At 33.6% G+C, this 24,401-nt stretch overlaps 1 protein-coding gene across 3 annotated transcripts in view; it reads right to left on the bottom strand.

Annotated features, from left to right (window-relative positions):
• LOC149562340 (gamma-secretase subunit APH1-like protein) overlaps positions 1-24,401 on the bottom strand; it is a 102,094-nt gene that overhangs the window by 47,898 nt on the left and 29,795 nt on the right. For 2 of the 3 annotated variants that reach the window (XM_089825865.1, XM_089825866.1), the window contains exons 2-3: positions 20,002-20,154; positions 4,794-4,879 (exon numbers count right to left, since the gene is read on the bottom strand). In XM_089825865.1, the coding sequence (XP_089681991.1) occupies positions 4,794-4,879; positions 20,002-20,154 (239 nt within the window). The remainder of the gene's footprint in view (positions 1-4,793; positions 4,880-20,001; positions 20,155-24,401) is intronic. The other variant, XM_089825867.1, reaches the window with a different exon arrangement.

The following is a 24,401-nucleotide window of genomic DNA, read 5'->3' as shown; positions in this document are numbered from 1 at the left end:
CATCCCAACTTGCATTGTTGGCCATATCCACAAAAGCCCATCTTTTCCCACATGTAATCCACCCTTGAGAATCCGATTTTTGCCCTTTTTGCCCAAATACGTATGTTTTTCGGTTCATTTTCAGCCATCACATGTGTTCCATAAGTATCTAATCCATACTTTGAATATGCACTTCTCATGGATTCGTCATTGTAACTCAAATCCAAATGTTTTTCATGGATCTAATCTCACTGGAAGATGTTTTTGACTTTATGTTGCAGCACACTTTTCAAAGATATGTCATAATTTCTTCAAAGAACAGTAACATCCTGTCAAGAAGAAGTGCTTCAAATCAAAGAAGCAGTATTCATTTGGTCTCCATTTTTCCAATGGTTGTCTGAGAACCTGAGTTCGTGATGGAATGCGCTAAGCACTTGCTTCAAAAAAAAAAGTTAAAGGTGTTGGTGGAAACTCATCGAGTTTATGTCCAGACACCATCAAGAAGGTTTTCAAAGTGTTAAAGACTCCATAATGTGCCAATCTACCAAGGAGAATTCATGACAACTCAAATGAGAAAAAGCTTCATCACATCAAGTTTTCAAATGACAACGGACAATCCATCAAAGAGAGTTGGAGGCTACCAAAAGAGGCAACACCATGGTTATCAAGGTGAATGCAGTGGCACAAATAACAGGAACTCACAATCCTGTGATCATCCAGGATAGCATCGCCAAGTACAAGGCCATTCAGAACAACCCTTAGGATTGTTTCATTTCCCGTCTTTCTTCTTCTTCTTCTTTCATGTTTGAATTTGAAGAGGATGTATTACATGAAAAATGTGTAATTACATGTAATACAATTTACATGTGTAATGACATGTAATCCAATAATTTCTCTTATTAGTTAAACCAGGTCATGGTTGAGTTGCTCCCACTTTCTCCTCCATCTTTTTCTCAACTTCTTTGTCTATATTAGCAATGCACCCTCATGGTAAAAGTCATCTTTTGTTGTATGCAAGGAAGCCCTGCCAAACTTGTGCAAGCATAACTTTGATTATGTAGTACTAATTTGGGAGAAAAGTGAAAAAAAGAAGCAATTGGATTCAAAGCTTTGACTAGAAGCAATTGTGATAGAGCAAATTAGAAGCTTTGACTGTAATTTGTGCCTATTGTCTTTGATTCATGTCATTATTGTGTGTTTAATAATAGAGCATAGTGAGTTAAGAAGCAAACAGAGCTGAAGATTTGACTAGGAGTAATTGTGGTGATACATAGACTAGAAGATTTGACTATAGCTTGTACTGTCATCTCAAATTCATGAAAGATAGTTAGAATTTCACTATTTCTAGAAGTCTTTGCATGCCAATGGTAGAGGTTTTTCTTATAGAATAGAAATCATCTACTTATGGAAGTCTTTGTGCCCCAATGGTAGTGATTTTTCTTATAAATTAAACAAACAAGACTTAGAGCCAAACCGGTACGCTTTCAATCAGCGTTTGAGTTGGTCTTGGTTTATCGGTATCACCGTTTCCAGCTACTAGATATAAGTGTAGTTAGAGATTTCATCTTGCCCATTACTCACTCTGCGAGTAAGTGGATTCTTTCCTAAAAATTACAAGGAAAGAATATTGGTAACACCCCTTACAAAATCACTCAACGTCTTGCTTACCTTGAGTTGATCCAAGGAACGGTGAGAAGAAGGAGCCTTCCCTTTAATGTAGGAGAGACTTGGTCTCATACGCTGTGGCTGGCCTTCCTATTTAGAGACTAGATTTTCACAAAATTGTCGGTTGCAAAATATCCACCCAACAAGATATAATGTGTATTGTAGGGGTAAAGTAAGGTAACCCGACTTCACAAGATGATACTTTGATGGTGTTAATTTTGTAATGATGTCAAGGGGGTAATATTGTTACCCTATACGCATGGTTATATTTGTACTGTAGTTAGGTTATGGGCCCTTAATAGATCCACAATCACACTATTTAAAAAGTGTACTACCTTCCTAACTTTCAATGGGCAACCCTTTCTTGACATTCCACCATCAAATTTGGCATTTTGTTAGGAAACAGTCTCTCCAATCACTGAAATTTAATTAGACTACTATCAAAGAAGAATGAGCAAAACAATCTAAATAAAATATGGACTCCCAAAACCCATTAATCCATTGTAGGCCAGCCATACCATCCAGCATGAGACCTTGGGTTTAAGGCATCATTTTGGCAAACCAAAGATGAAATTGGATGGCATACGTATCATTTAGTTCCAATTCACCAAGGAAGGTTGCTATGTATGCCTTGGAATTCAAAAAGACAGTCTCCCTTCCCAACAATATTTATTTGGATGAAGAAATTGTGCAACTCCAAGTGGACAAACACAAAATGGATGAGCTCCAAAGAGCTAATGCTTAAGTTTGGCTGAAACAAATGATTAAAAGAAAAGTTGCAGGATAGGTCAACCCCCTCCCTTGCACGCATACTACCATACTTAGTAGTGACATTACGAGTACAAATGTTGTACAACATTGATACAAGATGGACACCAATGTGTGGGCCTTCAGAAAATCATATTGTTTTAGCTACACCAGATTTGTAAAGATTTGATCTATAAAAAATTGTCCAAATCTCCAAAAATCTGTTGTTTGAATCAAAATTTTGTGGGTAAAAAATAGGATTTTGGGTTGTAAATAAATCTTTTGTGGACATTTTTTCTCAACTTTCTTTCTAATTCTACATAATCTTTCTAGTATTTTTCCCAGACGATTTTCCTTTTCCCTCCATGATTTTTTTAAGGTGATTCTCGTGCACATGATACGATTCTAATATCTATGGATATATTAATACTTTTATAACTAAGTCAAATATCATCAGGAGTGTGGTACAACGCCTCTCATTATTCTATGTCCAAGAATTTCACATTCATCAGATAAAATAAATCAGCCAAAGTACCTAGAAATCTAAAGACCAACATATCATTATTTAAGTTTTCTATCATCATGGCTATATTCAGTTTAGAAGAGAAGAATTTCCAAGATGTAGAAAAAAAAAAAATTAGTTTCTTGATTTTCCTCAATGCAATTATCTTGATATTTTTTAAAAGATAGAGCGCTCACTTTTATTTTCATTTATGAGTGGCCATATGGATCTCCCATAGGCTCATTCATTTTTTTTAACAATTTGACTTTCTTACACAACCTCTATCTAATTATAATTCATTCAATTCAACTAGCTATAATGGACTTATCACCCCATCATCATCATTAGAGAAATAAATGCATGTTTGCTAGGAAATGTATTTTTATAAAGTCATATCTTGCCATTTTCATATTAGGGGTCTTCCAAAATGGCAGTATGTGTATTAAATACCATATCCATGTCCATGCAACTTTGATTAAAAGTGGGCAGTAATCCACAATCAAAGCAATTCTCTTTATGACAACCCTAATCAGTCTCCCATACAGATCCCTTCAGTCTTCCATAATGGATTTATCACCCTAATCATCATCATTAGAGAAATAAATGCATGTTTGCTAGGAAATGTATTTTTATATAGGCGTATCTTGCCATTTTCATATTAAGGGTCTTCCAAAATGACAGAATGTGTATTAAATACTATACCCATGTCCATGCAACTTTGATTAAAAGTGAGCAGTAATCCACAATCACAGTAATTCTCTTTACGACAACCCTAATCAGTCTCCCATACAGATCACTTCAGTCTTCCACTTTTGGATACATAAAGATGACTATTGGTTGGAAAATTTCCAATAGAAATGATGCAAGTTGCAAGGGATGTCAGCAAAATTTCTCTATTACAGTGTGCACTGGCTTGTTCTTTGCATTGCATAATTATTCTTTGTTGGCATTTGATTGGGCTTTCCCCCTTTTTGCTGCAAAACATTATTCATGCTGTTTATAAATCAAGCAAAAACTCTTGCTCAATTAAGTGCAAGACTTATTATCTGTAAAATTTTCATAAAATAGTATGCCACAAATTAGTGCCACTTCCCAAACAGCTTGAGCATGGTAGGATAATGGTGAAGGATTGAGGCTTCGGGAGACACTGCAAAACTATCTCATTTATGTTCTGAAAAAAAGTTAAACCCATACACTAGGCTCTCATCAGTCTCCTTGAATTGTTTGTTCATTCTATGAACCAAGAACAAGTTACTTCAGATGGTGTCACCACTGGCATCTAGCTATTCTTGCTATCAGGAAACTGTAAGATAGTACCGGGCCAGTCCTAAACTTCCAACAAACTATTTATTTATGTTGGAAGCATCTAAAGTAGATCAGTGGTCCCTAACTTGCCTGGTCTATTTGCTCTAGGAGACAGGACATAAAGAGGATGATTGTACCTTAAATAATCTTTAAATTATGGTCCTAGATCATTTTCCTGGGAGACTGTATAGACAATTAGACATTCTTGCTGATTTTTCCAACCTCTGCTAACTAATGGTTAAAAATACTAAAATCAAGTTTATGGTCCTAATGCTTCAAGAAGCACTCTCTCCAATTTTAAACATTTTCACACAGTTCAGATTAGTGACAACCACTAAACCCCATTTTGAAATTCAACTTATAGACCCAAGTCTCAGCTTGAAGCTTTCCTAGCCATACATTTGTAAGAAGTATTCTAAAGGAACATTAAAATATGATAAAGGAATGTTAAAATATGATAAGAGTAGGGTAAAAAATGTTTTCTTGCTATTCATTTTTCAGTCTCCATTTCCTGCCTGTTCTAATGACATCATAAAAAAGTTAAGGCAGTCCCTACAACACCTAAAAACTACAAATCAAGGAACATAGAATTTACCAAGTGCAATCTGCATTTTATCTGTTAAAGAAAGACGAGGCTTTGATACCTTCTGTGCTAGAGCATCCAGAATTGTTTCCACCTTCCTGAAAAGATCAAAGAACAGATATCCATTTGAGTAAAAGAGATAAATCAATAGAATTCCATTGACTGTAAACTTTTTTCTAGCATAGCCTTTTCATTGCCACCCGTTGCAATGTTACAGAGCATACAATATGAACTTCATGACATGCTTATAGCAGCACAGACCTAAACTTCTGCACTCAATACAAGTGAATGAACAAAGCAGGTGGAAAATATAATCATGCTCAATGGGAGAATCTATTTATCCATGCAATGTCCCCAACTGGGACTTTAATTGATTTACCCTAAAATTCCCAACTAGTGTTAGGATTACAATTGGAAATGGCAATGTGCAACGTTCCCTACTAAGAGGCTGTCAATTATTAATGATTTACAACCATTACAATGCATTTAAATCAGATCAAATTAAGAAACAATTACTAATTAATAATACATACTTAAGCCCTAACTCCTTTCTTCCCTCCTAATCAATAACCTTAAGAAGGATGGTGGAATTACCGTGCCAAAGTGCATGAAATAGGGTACAAGTGGGCTCCCTCAATAGAATTCCATTAACCTTATTGATTTCTGAGTAAAACAGACATATCAATAGAATTCCATTAACTGTAAACTTCTTTCTAGCATAGCCTTGTCATATCCACCCCTTGCAATATTACAGAGCATACAATATGAACTTCATGACGTGCTTATAGCAGCACAGACCTAAACTTTTGTGTGCTACAATACAAGTGAATGAACAAAGCAGGTAAAAAATATAATCATGCTCGATGGGAGAATCTATTTATGTGTGCAATGTTCCCAACTGGGACATTAAATTGATTTACCCTAAAACTCCCAACTAGGTTTAGGATTACAGTTGGAAATGGCAATGTGTATGTTCCCTACTAAGAGGCTTTCAATTATTAATGATTTACAACCATTAAAATGCATTTAAATCAGATAAATTAAGAAACAATTACTAATTCATAATACATAATTAAGCCCTAATTCCTTTCTTCTCTCCTAATGAATAACCTTAAGAAGGATGGTGGAATTACTGTGGCAGGGTGCGTGAAACAGGGTACAAGTGGGTTCCTTCAAGGTTCTTATCCATCTTGGGACCTACCCGTTATGTGACCGAAATTACTCCACCTCTCTCTACACAACAAAAACCTATCTACTTAACTGTATTAGCAAAAAAGTAAGGAATTCGCGAAGTATATATTATTAAGTACTATATTATTACTATATATATTAGACCATATGGTGGTCCTTTATCCTTTATAGAATTCAGATATATCATTCTGTAGATCAATATTAAACTCACAGCCAGGTACATAACAATTGCTGTCACACAATGCTGCATAATTGCCGCCATCCAAATGCTGCCAACTGTAAACAATTAACTTGCTTATTCTTCCTCGAAGAGTATCAAATATCTTATCTTTCCCTTGATCTAAATCTATTTGATCAGTATGCAATATATATATTTAATAATCCATAATATTCTGATCATCTCCAAAACCCCTCCCATTGAAGTGAATTTCAGTGGCTCCTTATATCCTTCGTATGGATGATAAGTTATGTTCAAAAGACAAGCCTCATGCCTTTTCATGATTGTCTCTATTCCTTAATTGCACCATTCCGTGTGAATTGGTATTTTCTGGCTTAACAAATATTAAACGTTGCACATATATTAATCACTGCATCTGGTAATACTCACATCCTTTTGACTTTTTATTTTTTATCAATCAGTGCCTTACCCATTATCATAATATCGACTTATATATTCTTGTTGTTTACCAAATGACACAATTATTGTTTAGTTATTACTGCCACATTCCAACTCGGCAGTTATGCAGATCACGGGAAAACATTGTTCGAATGAATCTTACAATTTCCTTTGACATGGACTGCAACAATAAGCCAACGGGTATATGAGACAAAATTTATTATCAAATAATAATACATTTAAATTCATTTGGAGTATTGATAAGCTCTAAACATCCAACTCCATTATCCTAATCACCAAAATACGGTTCCTTCACAACATAATTACACTGTTCTTTCTTACCATGGTGGCAGACTTCCCCTATCCAAACAGTAAAATCAGTGCTTTTGTAGCAATATCCGTCACCAACAAATGTACAATATTCTTCTCCAGAAAACCATCAAATATGTGATTGGCCATGAGTAAATGTGACCATCTCTATGTGAGTGAAATCAGTCTTACGATTATAACATGCTTAATTAAACAGTTATTTTAGCTATATTGTAACTCTAACGTAGTTAGTGTTGATGGTGAACACCAATAATTGAATGAAATGTATTTCTTGGATTTTGCAAGGCTACCTATATAAGTAGATTATCTTATTTCTGGTAAAGTAACAACCAACAAGCAATATTCAACTTAAAACAAGGAAAAATGGAAGGGCGTAGGAAATTTTTAATTGATTAGCCTTTAAAAACTTGATGGTAGTCAATTGGATCTTTGCTTGTATCTAGATGTGCATGGTGCCACCTTTTTAAAAAACACAAATGTATAATTTAAATATATTACTTGTCAAGAAGCTATGACATTTTTTCAAAGAATACACAAGAAATTGTCACAAATAATTTGAATCAACATCTTACGTATGTTCTTGCCAGTTTGAAAATGTTGTTCTCATTCCATCCTCTCCTTCTAGACTTTGATATTTACTATTGTTCTATTTTGCGGTTTTTTTCTTTCTTGCCCTATATTGTTGCTGGTGTAATTATTTATAATATAGATATGATATAACGACTATAATTTTAAAAAATAAAGCATTCTATCAACAAGTTTAATATTTATAATGTTTTATCAATATAAGTATAAAATTAAGTTAAAAAAAGATTTCTTTGATATTTAGTTAAAATTTATTACTGAACCCAACAAGATTTCTAAAATTATTTTTAATTTATCTATTTAAAAATGTGTAAAAATATGTAGTGATAAATTTGTTCATTTTTTTTACTTCAAAGGTTTTTAAATTTTAGATGTTTTAGTTATTAATACGAGTAATTGTAACTTTTCCATAATAAGTTATCAATGTTCCTCATATGGAAGAAAAAGCTTAGAAAATATGTAATTTTGCGTACTATATTTTTATAATAAAATTTAATATATTTAATTTGAAGTAGCTAACTATTTGAATTTTTTGTCGCTTTCTTCTCTTATTTGGGACAGATTTATTCATTTTCACAGATTTAATCAACAAAAAAAATGAAAGATAAGGAAAAGTTAATATTTATTAAATGTGTATTCATTTTATATCTCATATTATTTGAGCTATAAACTTAAATGGTTAATCTAATTTTGTATTATTATTATATAATCAACTTCTTATTACTTTTATCCTAAGTTGCTGGTTCAGATGCGGTTCGACATTCGGGTTCGGAATTCGCTCAAATATTTTTTGGGTTGGGTTCGGGTTCATTTTGGGTTCATCCATACAAGTCTTTTGTCTTTTTTACATATATGTAAAAATATGCTCCAACAAATAAGTTCATACACCACTATGCATATATAAAGCAATTTAGCAAAATACACCACCACATATACTAACGATTTTGTTTGAATGGCATGACAAAATGTCAAAATAAACCACCATATGAATGTTTTTGTTCAAAATCTTTAAAACACCAATGTCAAGGATACTAATAATCAGTAATCAGTCATAGACTCATATGTGATCAAATATCAATGTATCATTAAAAATCATCAAATAATATCCAAACCAAGCCAATAAATGGGGACGAGCTCCTTCCAACGGGGACCAGACCAAGCCAACAGCAAACATGCACGTCCAAACTACCACTGCCAAAAACCCCAAACTATCGCTGCCAAACACGGGTTGCAATATGGAAAAATCCCAAACGGCATCATTTAAGGTTTTAATATGTAAATCGCTACCTAAAACTAAGTTGACAAGTCAATAAGATGACATGGCCTCGAAATTCACCCAAATTCGTTTCACATTCCTTCCGAGCTCCGCTAACGGCAACCAAATTCGCTCAAAATTCCTCTGAATTCGACCAGTGTTTGAAACTACGAATTTAGAGGGAATTCTGATGGTAACAGACAAATTTGTAACGATTTTGAACCAACTTCAAATTTGAGTGAATCAAATGTCGAATTTCCAAGTTTGAAGCGAATATGGTCTTCGTGCTTATATTGTCCAAATCATTAAAGTCTGAAGTCAACACAAACCAAGCCAACGTAGCTGCTTGGCTTTCTCCATGGGCTCTCATTCAATTCATAAAACTAACCTTCCAAACATTTCAGCGAACTTCTTCTGATAATTCAGAACATGGGCATTGATGTGGAAATTGTCCAGTGAATAGCAATCTGGTCTCATCAACTGTGCAGTATAAATTACATTGAAGGCAAAGGCATCTCCTAGAAAATCGAGACCATTGATTGGCTCACTGAAGTGGTGAGCTTGGGACCGTCTGGGACTACATTGCCTGTGGCTAATTTCAGGAAGTGGAACACAGTCTTAATAATAGCTATGAAATGATTCTTGGCGATTCAAAATAAACAATCAACACATGGTCCTTAAATGTTATTTTATATAAAAATATTTTTTATATTAAAAAAAATGAAATCAAGTAAATACTCTTGTAACACTAAAAGGGAAAATAAAAGGAGACATTATACAGAGCCATCTGCAAATCACAGGAGAAGTAAGAGAAGATATGCTAACTGCACCATATCTCCTTTTTTCACTAGTCAATTCTAGTAAACTCCAACTTTTTCTATGTGCTAGCACATTTTCTAATTTTGGTCCGCCAAATCTACTAAACAGAAACAATACGAATGACAGGTTTCTGACAATTTATAGTTCCTTTCCTAAATGAATACATAGCGATGCCTCAAAATAGAGGGGAATTCTAATTATGTACTAAGAAGCTAATCATTTAGCAGCTGACAGAGCGAAAAGGCATTGGATTAAAATTTCTCAATGCAAATCACACATGAAATTGGTCCCAACTCTCTGGAATTTCCCAGATATATTTGATCTCGTTGGCTGACAAGTCAACCTAAAAATACTGTCAACGCATTAATCAAATATTTCAGTAATATTCATGCAGAAAGTATAACATGCACACAATATACTATGTCGGCATAATTGATGCCTAATTTAATAGAACTTGATGTTCACTGGGCAAAAGGTCTGTGGACCCTATGACTTTGGAATGGCCAAATATCTGTCAAGATCGGAAACTTTTTGCAATCTGGGAAACTTTTTTTCTGGTATGAGACATCACCAAATCCGATGAAAGTCTCTTGAACAATAGCCTATCAGCTAATTATTTATTTCTTTGTCTATTTATTTTCATATTTTAATTTTATTTAGTATTTATTATTAAATCTTATTTCAGAAAGGGGAAACTGCAATGTAATTGGCCAACTTGACATCTATTAATTGATTCCAACAAGCAAAATGTTGGGGCTCAACCAATAGAGAGAGAGAGGTAGGCAGTACAAAACCATAGTTGCTTGATTTTGCTTTTATCACCAAGTGATTGGAAGAGGTAGACCATTCAACCGACTACATGTATTTGAGCAACCATTGTTGCTCAACTTGCATCTGCAATTTTCATGTGATAAATACACCTAGGAAGTCAAAAGATCACCCACTAGACCCAAAATTGTATGGTATATATCTCGACCTCCTAAATAATGACTCCTTTTCACTGTTAGATATGAGTGTATCAATATTCTTCATATTACAAGGCTAACAAAAATCTTAACATTGAATAAGAGAATTCTCAATAATTTAGGCTGGTCAATGTGTTTCCTTCCTGGTCATGTTTCCTTGGGAGCGATATTCTCCAACACCTTACAATGACTTTGATTAAGGATGTAAACAGTTGTATTCACAATTTCTGGCCATTATCAATATGTTGCATTCCAATTGTGTGCCATGCGCCTTGCCATCCCCATAACCATTCTATTCCTTCCACAACTCCATTTTGCTATGCTCTATGTAGAGTACTATACTAATAAGTATACTCCTCAATAAGCCACAACTATATCATAAAATAGCAAATATGCACTTAGACTCAGCTATTAGGTATAACTAATAGTTGTTCACATTAGCTTAACAATAGGTAATTAAGAACTTGAAAAGCCCAGATCCACAGAAAGTCTGTCACAATTGAGATAGCAACTTGCCAAATTGATGAGCAAGTAAATTTTGCTCTTCTGTCTGTTGTTTTACAAGTACAAGCAAACCGTGCTCTCATACATTTCTCCAAAAAAAGGTTTTAACTCTGATTTTTAAATCTGTTTTATTATGTTTCCCTTATTGAAGGCCAATTGTAATTTGATTTCAGAAACAGAATATGATCTATTCCATAAATGATAAAAGTCACAAGCTTAGGCTAATTTGGCAGTTCAAATGAAGTGAGGCCCAAAGAAGAAAGTGTGTGGTTTTATGGCATCTCCAGAAGATATTAGTGATACAACTAGTTATTGGACTTCTATTCTAGTGCATTTTTACATAGCTACTTCTGCAGAGAATAGTATGTCGAGTATGTTATTAAATTCTGGTTGAACCAAAAAATTATTTGGATGATGATAGAACACATGTAATAGAAGGTCATAGCTTAAAAACTCAAAGACAACTCACCTTAAAATCCACATTGCAAGTAATCATTGCAAAAAGTCTGCTCCATTTTTTTGGAATATTGCGACTGGTATTCAAAATAATGGCCTGAAGTCGCCCTTCCTTGCCAAAACTTGCATTACTTAAGAACTCGTAAAAACTAAAGCGAATTTTTCCCACACGCTTTTCAAAAGCAGATCAGTGACTAAACCCTTATTTGATGTGGAAGACAGGCTTTAAGATTGCTAATAGAGCTGTGTCTTTAATTTTAGATTTTCATAGGTTGCATTGCTGATCGGGGATATTTTTTATTTTTTAATTGTTTTAGTTGATTCAGTATAAACTTATAAAGATCAAACCACATCATTTTGATCAGTGATACAGGACTCTGCAAGTCTCAAGCCAAGCCAGGGCTCCAGAGTCTTTTTAGCTCTGGGCTCGTACTTGGCAGAGTCCTGGTTGACTCACGGAGTCCCACACGCAGGACTCTGCTGTGGCCAGTCAGACCATAAAGCAAAAAAAATAAACATTTTAGAATTGTTTTCAATGCAAATCACAAGGATATACGACAGTGGTTGGCACACAGGATTCTGAGCCACTTTTCTATGCTATGCAAAAAAGGGTACAGAACAAAGTAGAACAAAGAGGTTCAGAAAGACAAAAGATGAAACCAAAATAACCTTTGGTGCCAAAAACATGAAGATTCAAAGATATTCCCACAATTCCTTTTTATTATAAATATATGATAAAATCAGTGGCAACTAGTTATCATATATTTGAAAGATGGAACCAAAATACTTTATGGCCTCAAACCCATCAGGCTTCTATGGAGATCAATTGTAATTTCATATCCATGAAAGTAGGTTGATGACACTCTTTAGCATTAATAAATTAACTGTAATACAGATGCAAAGAATCATGCACTTGAAGATCAATTGTAACATTGATTGCCAAGGCTCAGACGTCTATTATATTTGTAGACAACCTCAGCACTATAATCCCAAACATGGTAAAATTCCCAAACATGGTATCTCCATAATCCGACTTACCCAACTGGTTAGATCAAGATGGAAGTGATAGTTAGTATTAACAGTAACTATGTCATTAAATCTTGCTATAATCAGATGCCAAGCTCTTGAAGGATGCCTTTTTGGATATATCAGGTGTCATATAAACTTCATAATTAATCAGTTTGTGTGCCACTATGTTGCTACTCCATCATGTGCTTGAAGGTAATTTTATTAACAAGCTGAGTGAAAGGTTTAGTGATATATCCTCTTGAAAAGATGATGTTGAATTTCCAGCTAAAGCTACAATGAGAGCTGCACATAATTAAATGATAAATTTATATCTATGTTGCATAGATACAAATCCACTTTCAATTCAAGTATGACAACCTTTGCAGATAGCTAAATTTTGTAGGGTGGATATTTTGCAACCAACAAGTTTTGTGAAAAACTAGTCACAAAATAGGTAGACCAGCCACAGCGTATGAGACCAAGTCTCTCCTACATTAAAGGGAAGGCTCCCCCTTCTCACCGTTCGTTGGATCAACTCAAGGTAAGCAAGAAGTTGAGAGATTTTGTAAGGGGTGTTACCAATATTCTTTCCTCGTAATTTTCAAGAAAGGACCCACTTACTCACGAAGCGAGTAATGGGTAAGATGAAATCTCTAACTACACTTCTATCTAATAGCTCGAAACAGTGATACTGATAAACCAACACCAACTCAAAGGCTGATTGAAAGCATACCAGTTTGGCTCTAAGTCTTGTTTGTCTAATTTATAAGAAAAATCACTACTATTGGGGCGCAAAGACTTCCACATGTAGATGATCTCTGTTCTATAAGAAAAAGCTCTACCATTGGGGCGCAAAGATTTCTAGAAGTAGGGAAATTCTAACTATTTTTTGTGAATTTGATATGGTAACACAAGCTACAATCAAAGTTTCTAGTCTATGTATTACCACAACTGCTCCCAATAAAAGCTTCGGCTCTAATTGCTTCTTAACTCACTACACTCTATTATTGAACACACATTAATAACATGAATCAAAGACAATAGGCACAAATTACAATCAAAGCTTCTAACTTACACAAGTAACAATTGCACTCAATCAAAGTTCAATTTCAATTGATTCTTCATATTCCCTTTTCTTTCAAAATGGCACTATCCAATCAAAGTTATGCTTGCACAATTTCTCTAGAGCTCTCTTGCATACAATAAAAGAGGATTTTTACAATGAGGGGGCACTCCTTTATATAGGCAAAGGAATTGAGAAAAGGGAGGAAAAAATGGGAGCAACTCAACCAACTATGACCCGATCTAACTAACAAGAGAAATTATTATATTACATGTTATTACACAAGTAAGTCGTATTACATGTAATTACACATTTTCATGTAATGCCTCCTCTTCAATCTACAAACATGAAACTAAAGAAGGAAGAAGACAAAAAAGAATTGAAACAATTCTAGGGATTGTTTTGAAAGGCCTTGTACTTGGCGATGCTGAATGATCACAGAATCAGGAGTCACTTGCACTTTGTACCACTACATTCACCTTGATAACCATGGTGTTGTGTCTTTTGATAGCCTCTAACTCTCTTTGACGGATCGTCTATTGTCATTTGAGAACTTGATGTAATCAAGTTTTTCTCGTTCGAGTTGTCATGAATTCTCCTTTATAGATTGGCACATTATGGAGCCTCTCACACTTTAAAAACCTTGACGATGTCCGAATGTAAACTCGGAACAACTTTCCACCAACACCTTTAACTTTTTTTTTCTTTCTTTGAAGCAAAGTTCTTGGTGCATTCCCACACAAACTCAAACTCTCAATCAACCATTGGGGAAATGGACACCAAATGAATTACCGCTTCTTTGATTTGAAGCACACCTTCTTTACTAGATGTCTTCATTCTTTATAGAAATCATGGCATATCTTGACTTGCTACAACATGAAAGTTTCAATAGGATTGAATCCATCATTGGAAGATACGAATTTTGACTCCATGAGAATATTGGCAAAATGGATCTCTGAAGAACAGTATATTGGGAGTATTGATTAGATACTAATGGAACATATATGATGGTTGGAAATGAACCAGAAAGCATATGTATTTGGATGGAAAGGCAAATTCAGACTTGGAAAGATAGATTACATATAAGTGTGTATGCGAAAAGGACGAGTTTTTATAAAGATGCCTTGAGGAATGAAGGCTAGGCGCATGGGAATGCCTGCAAATGATAACTTTTGACTTTAAAAGTGTGATCTTTAGTCAAAAACAGGTTCTCTGGATGTCATTACATGTAAAGTGAATTGCATGTAAAATGAACATGCATTTAGGTTTGGAAGATAGAAATGCGTGTAAATAGGAACGAAGGATGAGATTGCATGTAAATGCAGATGGAGGGTGAGATTATATGTAATCACATATTGAGAATGAGATGCAATGTGCTATGGCATGTAATGATGGAGGTGGAATAAAAAGATGCATTTGCATGAAAAGGGTGAAGAGATGGAATAAGTTCTTGGGAAAGAACTTGCAATTTCTTCAACAAGAAGAAATACGAAAAAGCAAACAAACAATCAACGAAAACAAGTACAAAGAAAACACATACCTTTGGCCTTAGACTCAAACATGTCAACTAGAAAGTTGCTTTCATGTGCAAATTCGAATTTGGAGATTGGGGAAAATCCAAAAGTATGAAAATGAGAGTTTTTATCATATTTAAAGGCAAAATTCACTTTTCATGGCATATATATGAACAAATGTACAACATCAAGCTAAAATATGCATCAAAATAGCAAGATAAGCATGAGTTAGTAAGCAAGATTGAAAATGTCCACTTACTTTGAGATCATAGAGCCAAAAATAGCAAGTTTTAGACTTGAAAACCAATTCTCCCTCAAATCTGGGTTTACAAACAACTATTTGACTACCTTCGCACTTGCAAACAATGAATGATTAATGATCATTCAATGGTTGAATTTGACATTAGAATGCCAAAATCATGGTCTCCAAAGGGAATAGCATGCATTAAAACTCAAAAACAACCTCTATTGATCCAAATGTATGGCTGGAAATGTCATTTCTTGGGTGTTTTTAACAAAAATGTGTCATTTCCATGCAAAAATAAGGGTTGTTTTTGCAAAAACATGGCTGAAAAATGCATGTATTTGAGTCATTTTTTATTTGGGAATGCAAAAACATCTTCCCTAAATGCTACTACATGGATCCAAATGCAAAAATGTGGCTCCAAAATGCAAAAAAGTGAATGAAAAACCTAATTTTTTGGCCATTTTAAGCAAAAGCGTGCCCTAAAAATGCATGTATTTGAGTCATTTTTGGCTTCAAGATGCAAAATCGTGGTCTCCAAATGCATATGCATGTGTTGAAATGCCAAATCTGGGTCTATGGATGCACTTACATGTTTGAAATGTATTGATATGATGGTTGGAAGTGCAAATCGCACTCTCAAGACCTTATTACATTTTTTTTTTAAATGTGATTCATGCCATGTGTTTTGACGTTTTTGGCTGGAAGTGCAAAAACGGGTCTTAGAGGGTGATTACATGAGTTTTAAATGCAAAATCGGATTCTCCAAGACACTTTACATATAAAATCCATTGGTTGGAAGTGCAAGTCACACTCTTGGAGTGCATTTGCATGTTTTAAAATTGCAAAACAATGCAAGTAGTGCAAAAATGCACTCTCCAAGCCTCATTACATATTTTAAAAACATGCAGTTGCCCTCAAGATGCAAAACGCATTCTAGGAGCAATGCATATTTTAAAAACTTGTTATGATAACCCTTTTAGTGCAAAACGCACTCTTGGAGGGTGATTGCATATTTTAATAACACTCAAATATGCAAGTCTCGCTCTTGGAGGCCCATTGCATATTTTAAAATGCATGTATTTACTTGTATAAGTATTTTTAAAATGTCTTTAAAACATTTGAATATGCAAGTCCCACTCTTGGAGAGTCTTTGCACATTTTAAAACACATTGTCTTTTAGCTCAAAATCATGGTCTCTAGAGGCAATTGCATAATTGCATGTAAATGGGTTTAAAGGCATGCTATGCACAACTTAATTGATAAATTTAGCACATGTTAATTTGGTTTTTCAAGAAATATTACTTTATTGGGTCATAAATAATATTTACACCACGTATATTAATATATATAGTGCAAATATCATTCAAAAAGTAATATTTACTAAGATGTTTTAAATTAAACACAAAATTTAAATCAAACTATATAGTTAATATAGTCACTTAAGTGAAAATTAAAAAGCAACTCAACTTAAAAATATAACATAAAGTGCACTCTAATCACTTAAGTGATAAAGTCACTTAAAAACATAACATAAAGTGAATTTATGTTATATTTTTCATAAAATGAATGTCAAATTTAAAATATTACATGATATTTTAATTCATGTAGTTACCCTTCGAGAGTCCACTTCTTGGACACTAAAATGATCATATCTTTTGATTGCCAACTTCGATTAAGCCCTAAGATAAACCGTACCAAAGGGAAAACCGATAGCAATGATTTGAGCAAAACCCAAAGACCAAAAGCTAACAAACACATACTCAAAAATGTGAAAAGGGACGTTGAAGGCTTCAAAAATCAAGCATAGGCTCAACAAACAGGAAAACTAAAAAGACTTGACAAAAGCCTTCAGTAAAAAGAATCATTATATCAATTGGGGTCGATTGATTGATCAATACTAACCAATTAAATAATGAGCTAAACTTAGAGAAATGTGAAACTAAGTTGAAAACTTTCGTACTGTTACCTACATTTTGTGGTGACAAAATGCAGAACAACAAATTTTACAAAAACAACAATGTGAGGAAAGAAGATGGCTGCAAAATCTTCCATCAGCTATCTTAGGCATAACTTAGGAAGTTATAGACTACTCTGAGCCTTAGTCTTCTGGGTTCCAACTTTTTTATTTTGATAGATTTCATATTCCATGAATATTGCAGACAATCAACAGTGACACTATTTATATTTCTAATGTGTAATTTAGTTTTTAACTTATTTCCTTCAGAAATTCGCACTTATGCTTATGAGATCAATGTAAACTTGTGTATGTGTTCAAAGTAGCTTCTATTTATCTCAATTATTGTGTCTTTGGTGTTAATTGACTAAATGTTTCATTGAAAAAGTTCAAAACCTTAATAATCTTTGAATTTCTTGGGTTTTTCAATTTATCAAGTTTTTGCCGAATTTGAGTCCAAGGCTGAGTCAAAAATCAGCTTGCCAAGTCAAAAGCGAGTCTGAGTCTTGTAACTATGATTTTGATTGTGAACTAAATATAGTTCAACAAAACGAAAATTGTGCTTTCTAAAACTTTAGACTCTACCTTGCATCTCTTCTTCAATTGTAGTATAACTGGGTTTTACACAGCCATGTGTATGTAAGAATTCCAAGTGGACTCTGGCCCAAGTTTCAATAGCTTGCTAGTCAATCCAAGCAGTATGGAACTCCCACTGCCACTCCTTTACACCAATAATATGGCTAAACAATCACCTGCTCTTGTGTTTAACATATAAACCAGAGTAATGTATATGTAGTCCTCAAAAAAATTAGTTTACTTTCTGGTAGACTCAAGTGGGGCTTAAACAAGAATAATTTTACTTTGTGAAGTTGGAAAGTTTAATACTAGACAGAATATCTACAAGACAATGGCAGGACCCGTCATTTTAAGTTTTCCCTTTGAAATTTAAACTTTTGATGACTTTCATGCATTTTACAGCCCATTAAAACATTTTTAAAAATTTAAATGACTGTCACAAGTCTATAACAAATTTTTTAATTTAATGACTCTGATGGGCTGGTGACAGTCTTAAAAATAATGGCTGTCACAACTTATACGCTATCCAGCATCTGCTATACAACCAAAGAAAATTAAATCTATAAAACAACTGCTAAAACAGAAAAAAATTATAACTATTTGTATAGATTTTGAGCTATGGTTTATATTCTTGTTGTTTGTTATTTCTCTTTGCCAAGCTTCATTTTTTCATTTTTTTTAAAGAATATGGCATCCATGACTAAATAGGAAAAGTGGCAAGCCAAAAGACCCTCCCTTCGTCATTTACATTTTGCAAATCCAAGGAGGGTATTAACAGCAGCAAAATGGTTTGAAGAATTTGTGACCAAAAGACAGCACTTAGACAATGACCATTAAGGGAGGGTATTAGAATATTCTAATGTTTCTTTAATGGTCATCTTAATTAGTCTTTAGTTTATTAGGTAACTTCTATTTTCATCTTTATTTCACTATTCTTTCTTTTAGAAACATCATCTATGTAAATCTATATAAGGAGCTTTCATCTCCTTTATGTAATACAACTACAACATTGATTTACCATGACATATATGAGTAACTCGCGACTCCCTTTGCCTATTGAAGATGTTTAATGTTTAAAATATGATTAATCACTATATAGAGCTTCTAATTAATTGAAATTAATTGAAGCGGGGTCATTATCAGCAATTGGATATAAGAAATGTTGAGGGCTAGTTTAATTGGATGTAATAAATATCTGAATAAAAACATAAGCATTTCACCAGAAGAAATCTTAAGAGCTAGTTTGATTTGATGTAATATTCATCATAATAAGCATATTGATTTTATGTTTTAAATAAAAATATGTTTAAAATTATATATTATAATAATAAATTTAAATCAATATCTTTTGAATATTTAATTATTAGACATCAATAAAAAATAATTCTTCGTCAATATTGTTTACATTTATCTATATAAAGCTATTAAATTTAAAGTTATATTTAAAAATAGAAATTAAAAATTAAAGTAACAACTAAAATCCACATTGATTGGGATATTTATAATTGATGGACCATGGCTTTTATGTTTGAGACTATTGTTATAATGTTGTTATACTACTGATTTATACAGCTGCTTTGATCATTTATGTTGTTATACTACATTTGTAACTCATTAATATGTGGTTTATTTGCATATTGTCTTGTTGTTATCAATTATTGACATGTCTCTCTCTTTCATTCTCTCTATCTATAATATCTTAATGTATTTTGAAATATATATACATATAGTAAAAGTTTGCATACTGCCATCCCCTGCCCCGAAACGCTGTAGAACATAGATTCATGGAAAATATCCCAATAATTAGTTCTGAACGCCTGACTGTGCAGAGTTATTTTTCAGTACTCTCCTTTCACATTTGGTGGTAAAACAAGCTAAGGACAGCAGGCATGGTATATGTTACTTCAATTTATGCTAAAAAAGCTATAGCATTATTTCATATAAAAATATAATTTAATTAAATTATTCTGATGCTGCCCAAAAGCCATCCAAAAATGGGTTATCTTGTAAATGAGGAGTAATAAAGCTTCAAACAGACCAAGCAGCAAGATAATGCATCACAAAATTTTAAATCCAAATATCTTACAATATAACTCCTCATGAAAATGAGGGAAGAAAAGGAATCAATAAGACTTACATATACAGCTTCCAGAATAGAAGTCTAAATCCTTCTTGAAAACCAACAGATGTGATCAGTATCAATGCATATGGCCATACAGAAGAACCGAGAGGAAGAAAGGCTCTCCAAATGCCTGCTAGTATTATGAGACTTATAAGCCATATGAGTGCACTGCATCCAAATTTATATTAGTGAATAAGAGCTCCAAGAATTTAAGAACCTTTCATTTGCACTATCACAGAAATAATGCAACCAAAAAAGAATCAAAGAAAATGAAGTATAGTACATTTTAGTTGTTACCCACATCTGGAGCAATGATCTGAATGAGTAGTTCCTACATTAGCCCTCCTAAATTGTATTTTGTTGGCCAAAGTAGATCAAATTTTAGAGTTGGATGGAGACTACTCCAGATCAAATAGAACTTCAAACAATACATAGCAGAATGAATTATATCTACATATAACATTTCTTATCTGTTCCTTGTTATGATACACAGGTGCAGAAGGTGGTTCTAAATAAGGAACTTTATAAAAATTGATCTATGATACGTTTTAGAATGACTGACATAGAAGATATAAAACCAAAATAGAAATTGACCAAATAAAGAAAATGTCAGTCCACATTCTGATTCCAAATGTCCAAGAGAAATGGGGTCACTGTTATCTAGCATGTATTTGGAAAACAGTTTGAAACCATACACCACAATTAATTGAAGCTTTGGAGTCCACACAAGTATGAGCTTATCCTTGATGGACAACAGTCAATCCAACATTATTTTATCATTGGACCAGAGAAAGTAAGCATGCTTACTTAATCCAATATGGATCATGTCATAATGTAGCACATCACTATTCTGTGTATCTATTCGCATGCAGTCTCTTTAAATGGTTTGTATCGTAGATCAAAGCACTAGCACATAAATCATTTTCTTGCAAGTGCTTTCAAATCATTCACTGTTGCCAAGTTACTCAACAGCAAGTTATTGGCAAATACATGCCATAACTTCTTTGTTCTTTTCTTTCAAATCTAGGGTTTACACATTTGCTTTATTGAATTCTGTAATGCTAGAGCTTACAATAGAAAAACCTAGTGACATGGGGATGCAAAGCCAAAGAAGCCATTGAAATTAGGATACACAACTAAATGAAAGAGGATATGACCATTTATATATAAATGTAGGCATACAAAATAATAGGTACCCGTACATGGATACATAAGTGGTCCTCCTTCATTAATTGTAGTTTCCTAGTAACTATTTCCCAACTAAGTTGTCAGTTAAAGTAAATGGATTGGGTATAGGTTCAGAAATAAAGTTTAACAACATGGAGTAGTTTTTCCCCAGATCCATATGGACAGGTATTTTTGTATTATAATATTGTATCTAATATATATATATATATATATATATACTCATAATAACAATATAAATGTATTGCCCATTGAATTGAGGTGTACTAGCTTACTTTGAAAAGTGAACAAACAAGGTTCAAATCTCTGTTAACAAAGTCCATCACCAAATGGGCTCCACATTCTTGGAGCACTATGTTAATATGGTGAAGTTTGCGGACATATTAAAATGCCTGAACACCCAATTGTAATGTCCCCCTTTCTGATAGGTTGCCAATTCAGGACAATTGTCTTCTTTTAACTCCTCCATCAAATAGTTGTGATAAAAAACCAAGTAAGGATATTTCACCAATTACCCGTTCTCTACTAGGAGACTCTACACAGTGAAGACAAGTATATATAAAAGGACTAGCTACCCCTGGTATATGCAATTAGATATGCTTAAGTGAATTAATGTGATTCCATTAAGTACAATGACTACTCAATTAATTGTAAATATGTAATGGAACAGGATGATATGATTTATAGCAATGATACATTTTGATGCCCCTGATTTGTCTTTTCGATTATGCAAATATATGCAAATCCTGTTTGCTATTTTAATATGTCTTCATTAATATGTAAGTATATTCAATATTGCTTACAGAAAGGTTACTGCAGTCTAGGATATGAAACTTGAATTTATGCAATTGTCCCCAATATAGCTTATAGAGATCATATTATTTTGTACAATTTGAATAGAGCAATAAATGCAATAAGGAGGTTCCTTTCCTGAAGTTGTTGCTTAGTTGTAAGTATCCTGAATAATAGGAAATGCTCAATGATTCTCCTGATGCTGCTCCTTTGTACGTTATTTACCGGTGATACCCGTGTGTTGAAAAGGTCTTCTCCTTATTCCCTTTTTTCTGATTCTTTCCCACAACTGTTAAGAATATTAACCAAGATAAACCTATAGGTCTGACATTACAGACCGCACTTATTCTTAATAGTAATATATCTCTAATGTTGACATTTGATGATATATATATATATATATATCTCTCCTATAGGTGCCAAGTTAGGAAGGGTTATGTCCCTTGAGAGACATACCCTTTAGAAAGAATATATAAGTAGGTTGTAAATGCAGATTATAGGACACACAATTACAGCAGTCTGCTCCTATAAGCATTTTATATCCTGCAATTTATATCTGAGATTCTCTATCACAATAAAAGGTTAAATATTCAGTATTGTATCTGCATTATAATAATGCACTAATTTCATCAATATTCATACTACTTAGAAGATCATTCTCAGCATATAAGATTGGATTAAAGGTCTGATTAAGAGATAAGGATTTAGCAGAAACTTTACATGGTATCAGAGCTCTGGTAATCGAACCTAGGCTCTTAAATTTCAATAATTAGACTTTGTACACATCAAGCAACAATCTTCTTTCTTCCATGGCTTACTCAATCAGACCCGAGGACAGGTTTGATGGGAAAGAGCACTTTGAAGCCTGGAAGTTCATAGTCATGATGATTCTTGAAGAAAACAATGCAAAACAATTCATTGATCGAGCATCCAAACAACCCCCAGTTGAACCTCACAAATCTATTTGGAACAGAGGAAATAGAAAAACTATTCAAATCATCTTGGATGGAGTTAAAAATGATATTGTACCTATGCTTACAAAACATCAAACTGCCTTTGATATGATGAATGCATTACGAAATGCCTATGAAGTAAACATTGCAACCAGGGTTCTTGCACTTAAAAGGCAACTGAATCACATTCAGATAAAGAAAGGAGAATCGATAAGTTCTTACTTCTTAAGAGTTGCTGACATTAGAGATGAACTATCAAGCATAGGAACCATCATTAGTGACACAAAATTAACAATTATGGATATAGATGGATTGCCAGATCATGGGAAACATTCGCACAAGGAATAAGTGCCAAAGATCAGCACCCGGACTTTAACAGACTCAAGAATGATTGTTTTCAAGAGGAATCCAAAAAACTAAAGAAAGGAGGGAAATCAAAAGTAGAAGATGAAGAACTTCACGTTCTTAATACAAACTACTATAAAGGCAAGAAGAAGCATTTCAAGAAGAAAAAGGGAAATCAAAAGAATGGAAAGCCCAAGAAAGATCTATCTAAAATAAAGTGTTTCAAATGTAAAAAATTTGGACACTATAGATCTAATTGTCCTGAAAATTCCAAACAACTAGCAAATTGTACAAGTGTCATTAGAGAAGAAGATACTTATGATCCTGAGAACCGTGTTTCCTATTCCTCTCTATCAAATGAAATTTCAAATAAAGCATGGGTAATTGATAGTGGATCTTCTAGACGTATAACGGGATACAAAGAAACTCTAGATTCTTTATAAGAGAAGGTTAACTGTGAAGTTACCATTGGTGATAACTCAACATACTCTGTTGAAGGAATTGGAAATTGTACTTTGAAACTAAAATCAGGAAATACTCTTCTTCTTAAAGGTGTACTCTATGTACCAAGGATTAAAAGGAACCTAATCTCAATTACAGCACTTGAAGATGATGGACACAATGTTGCATTCGTGGATGGCAAAGTATTAACTTAGAGAAGAAGATACTTATGATCCTAAAAACCGTGTTTTGTATTCCTCTCTATCAAATGAAATTTCAAATAAAGCATGGGTAATTGATAGTGGAGCTTCTAGACATATAACGAGATACAAAGAAACTCTAGATTCTTTATCAGAGAAGGTTAACGGTGAAGTTACCATCGGTGATAACTCAGCACACTCCATTGAAGGAATTGGAAATTGTACTTTGAAACTAAAATCAGGAAATACCCTTCTTAAAGGTGTACTCTATGTACTAGGGATTAAAAGAAATCTAATCTCAATTACAGCACTTGAAGATGATGGACACAATATTGCATTCGTGGATGGCAAAGTATTAACTTGGGCTAAGAACTCTTCCATCAAGAAAGCAAAGTTAATTGGTCAAAGAAAGAGATATTTGTATGAATTGAATATAGAATCTAGTCGATCAATTCAAGCCCTAGTCCACGAAGCTGAAGATTCAAATGAAATATGGCAC

This window comes from Cupressus sempervirens, chromosome 4, assembly GCF_028749045.1.
Source record: "Cupressus sempervirens isolate cs-2001-9-10 chromosome 4, ASM2874904v1, whole genome shotgun sequence".
Classification (NCBI taxonomy): Eukaryota; Viridiplantae; Streptophyta; class Pinopsida; order Cupressales; family Cupressaceae; genus Cupressus; species Cupressus sempervirens.
Note: the sequence above shows the minus strand (reverse complement) of the source record. Positions and strands in the feature narration are given on the sequence as shown.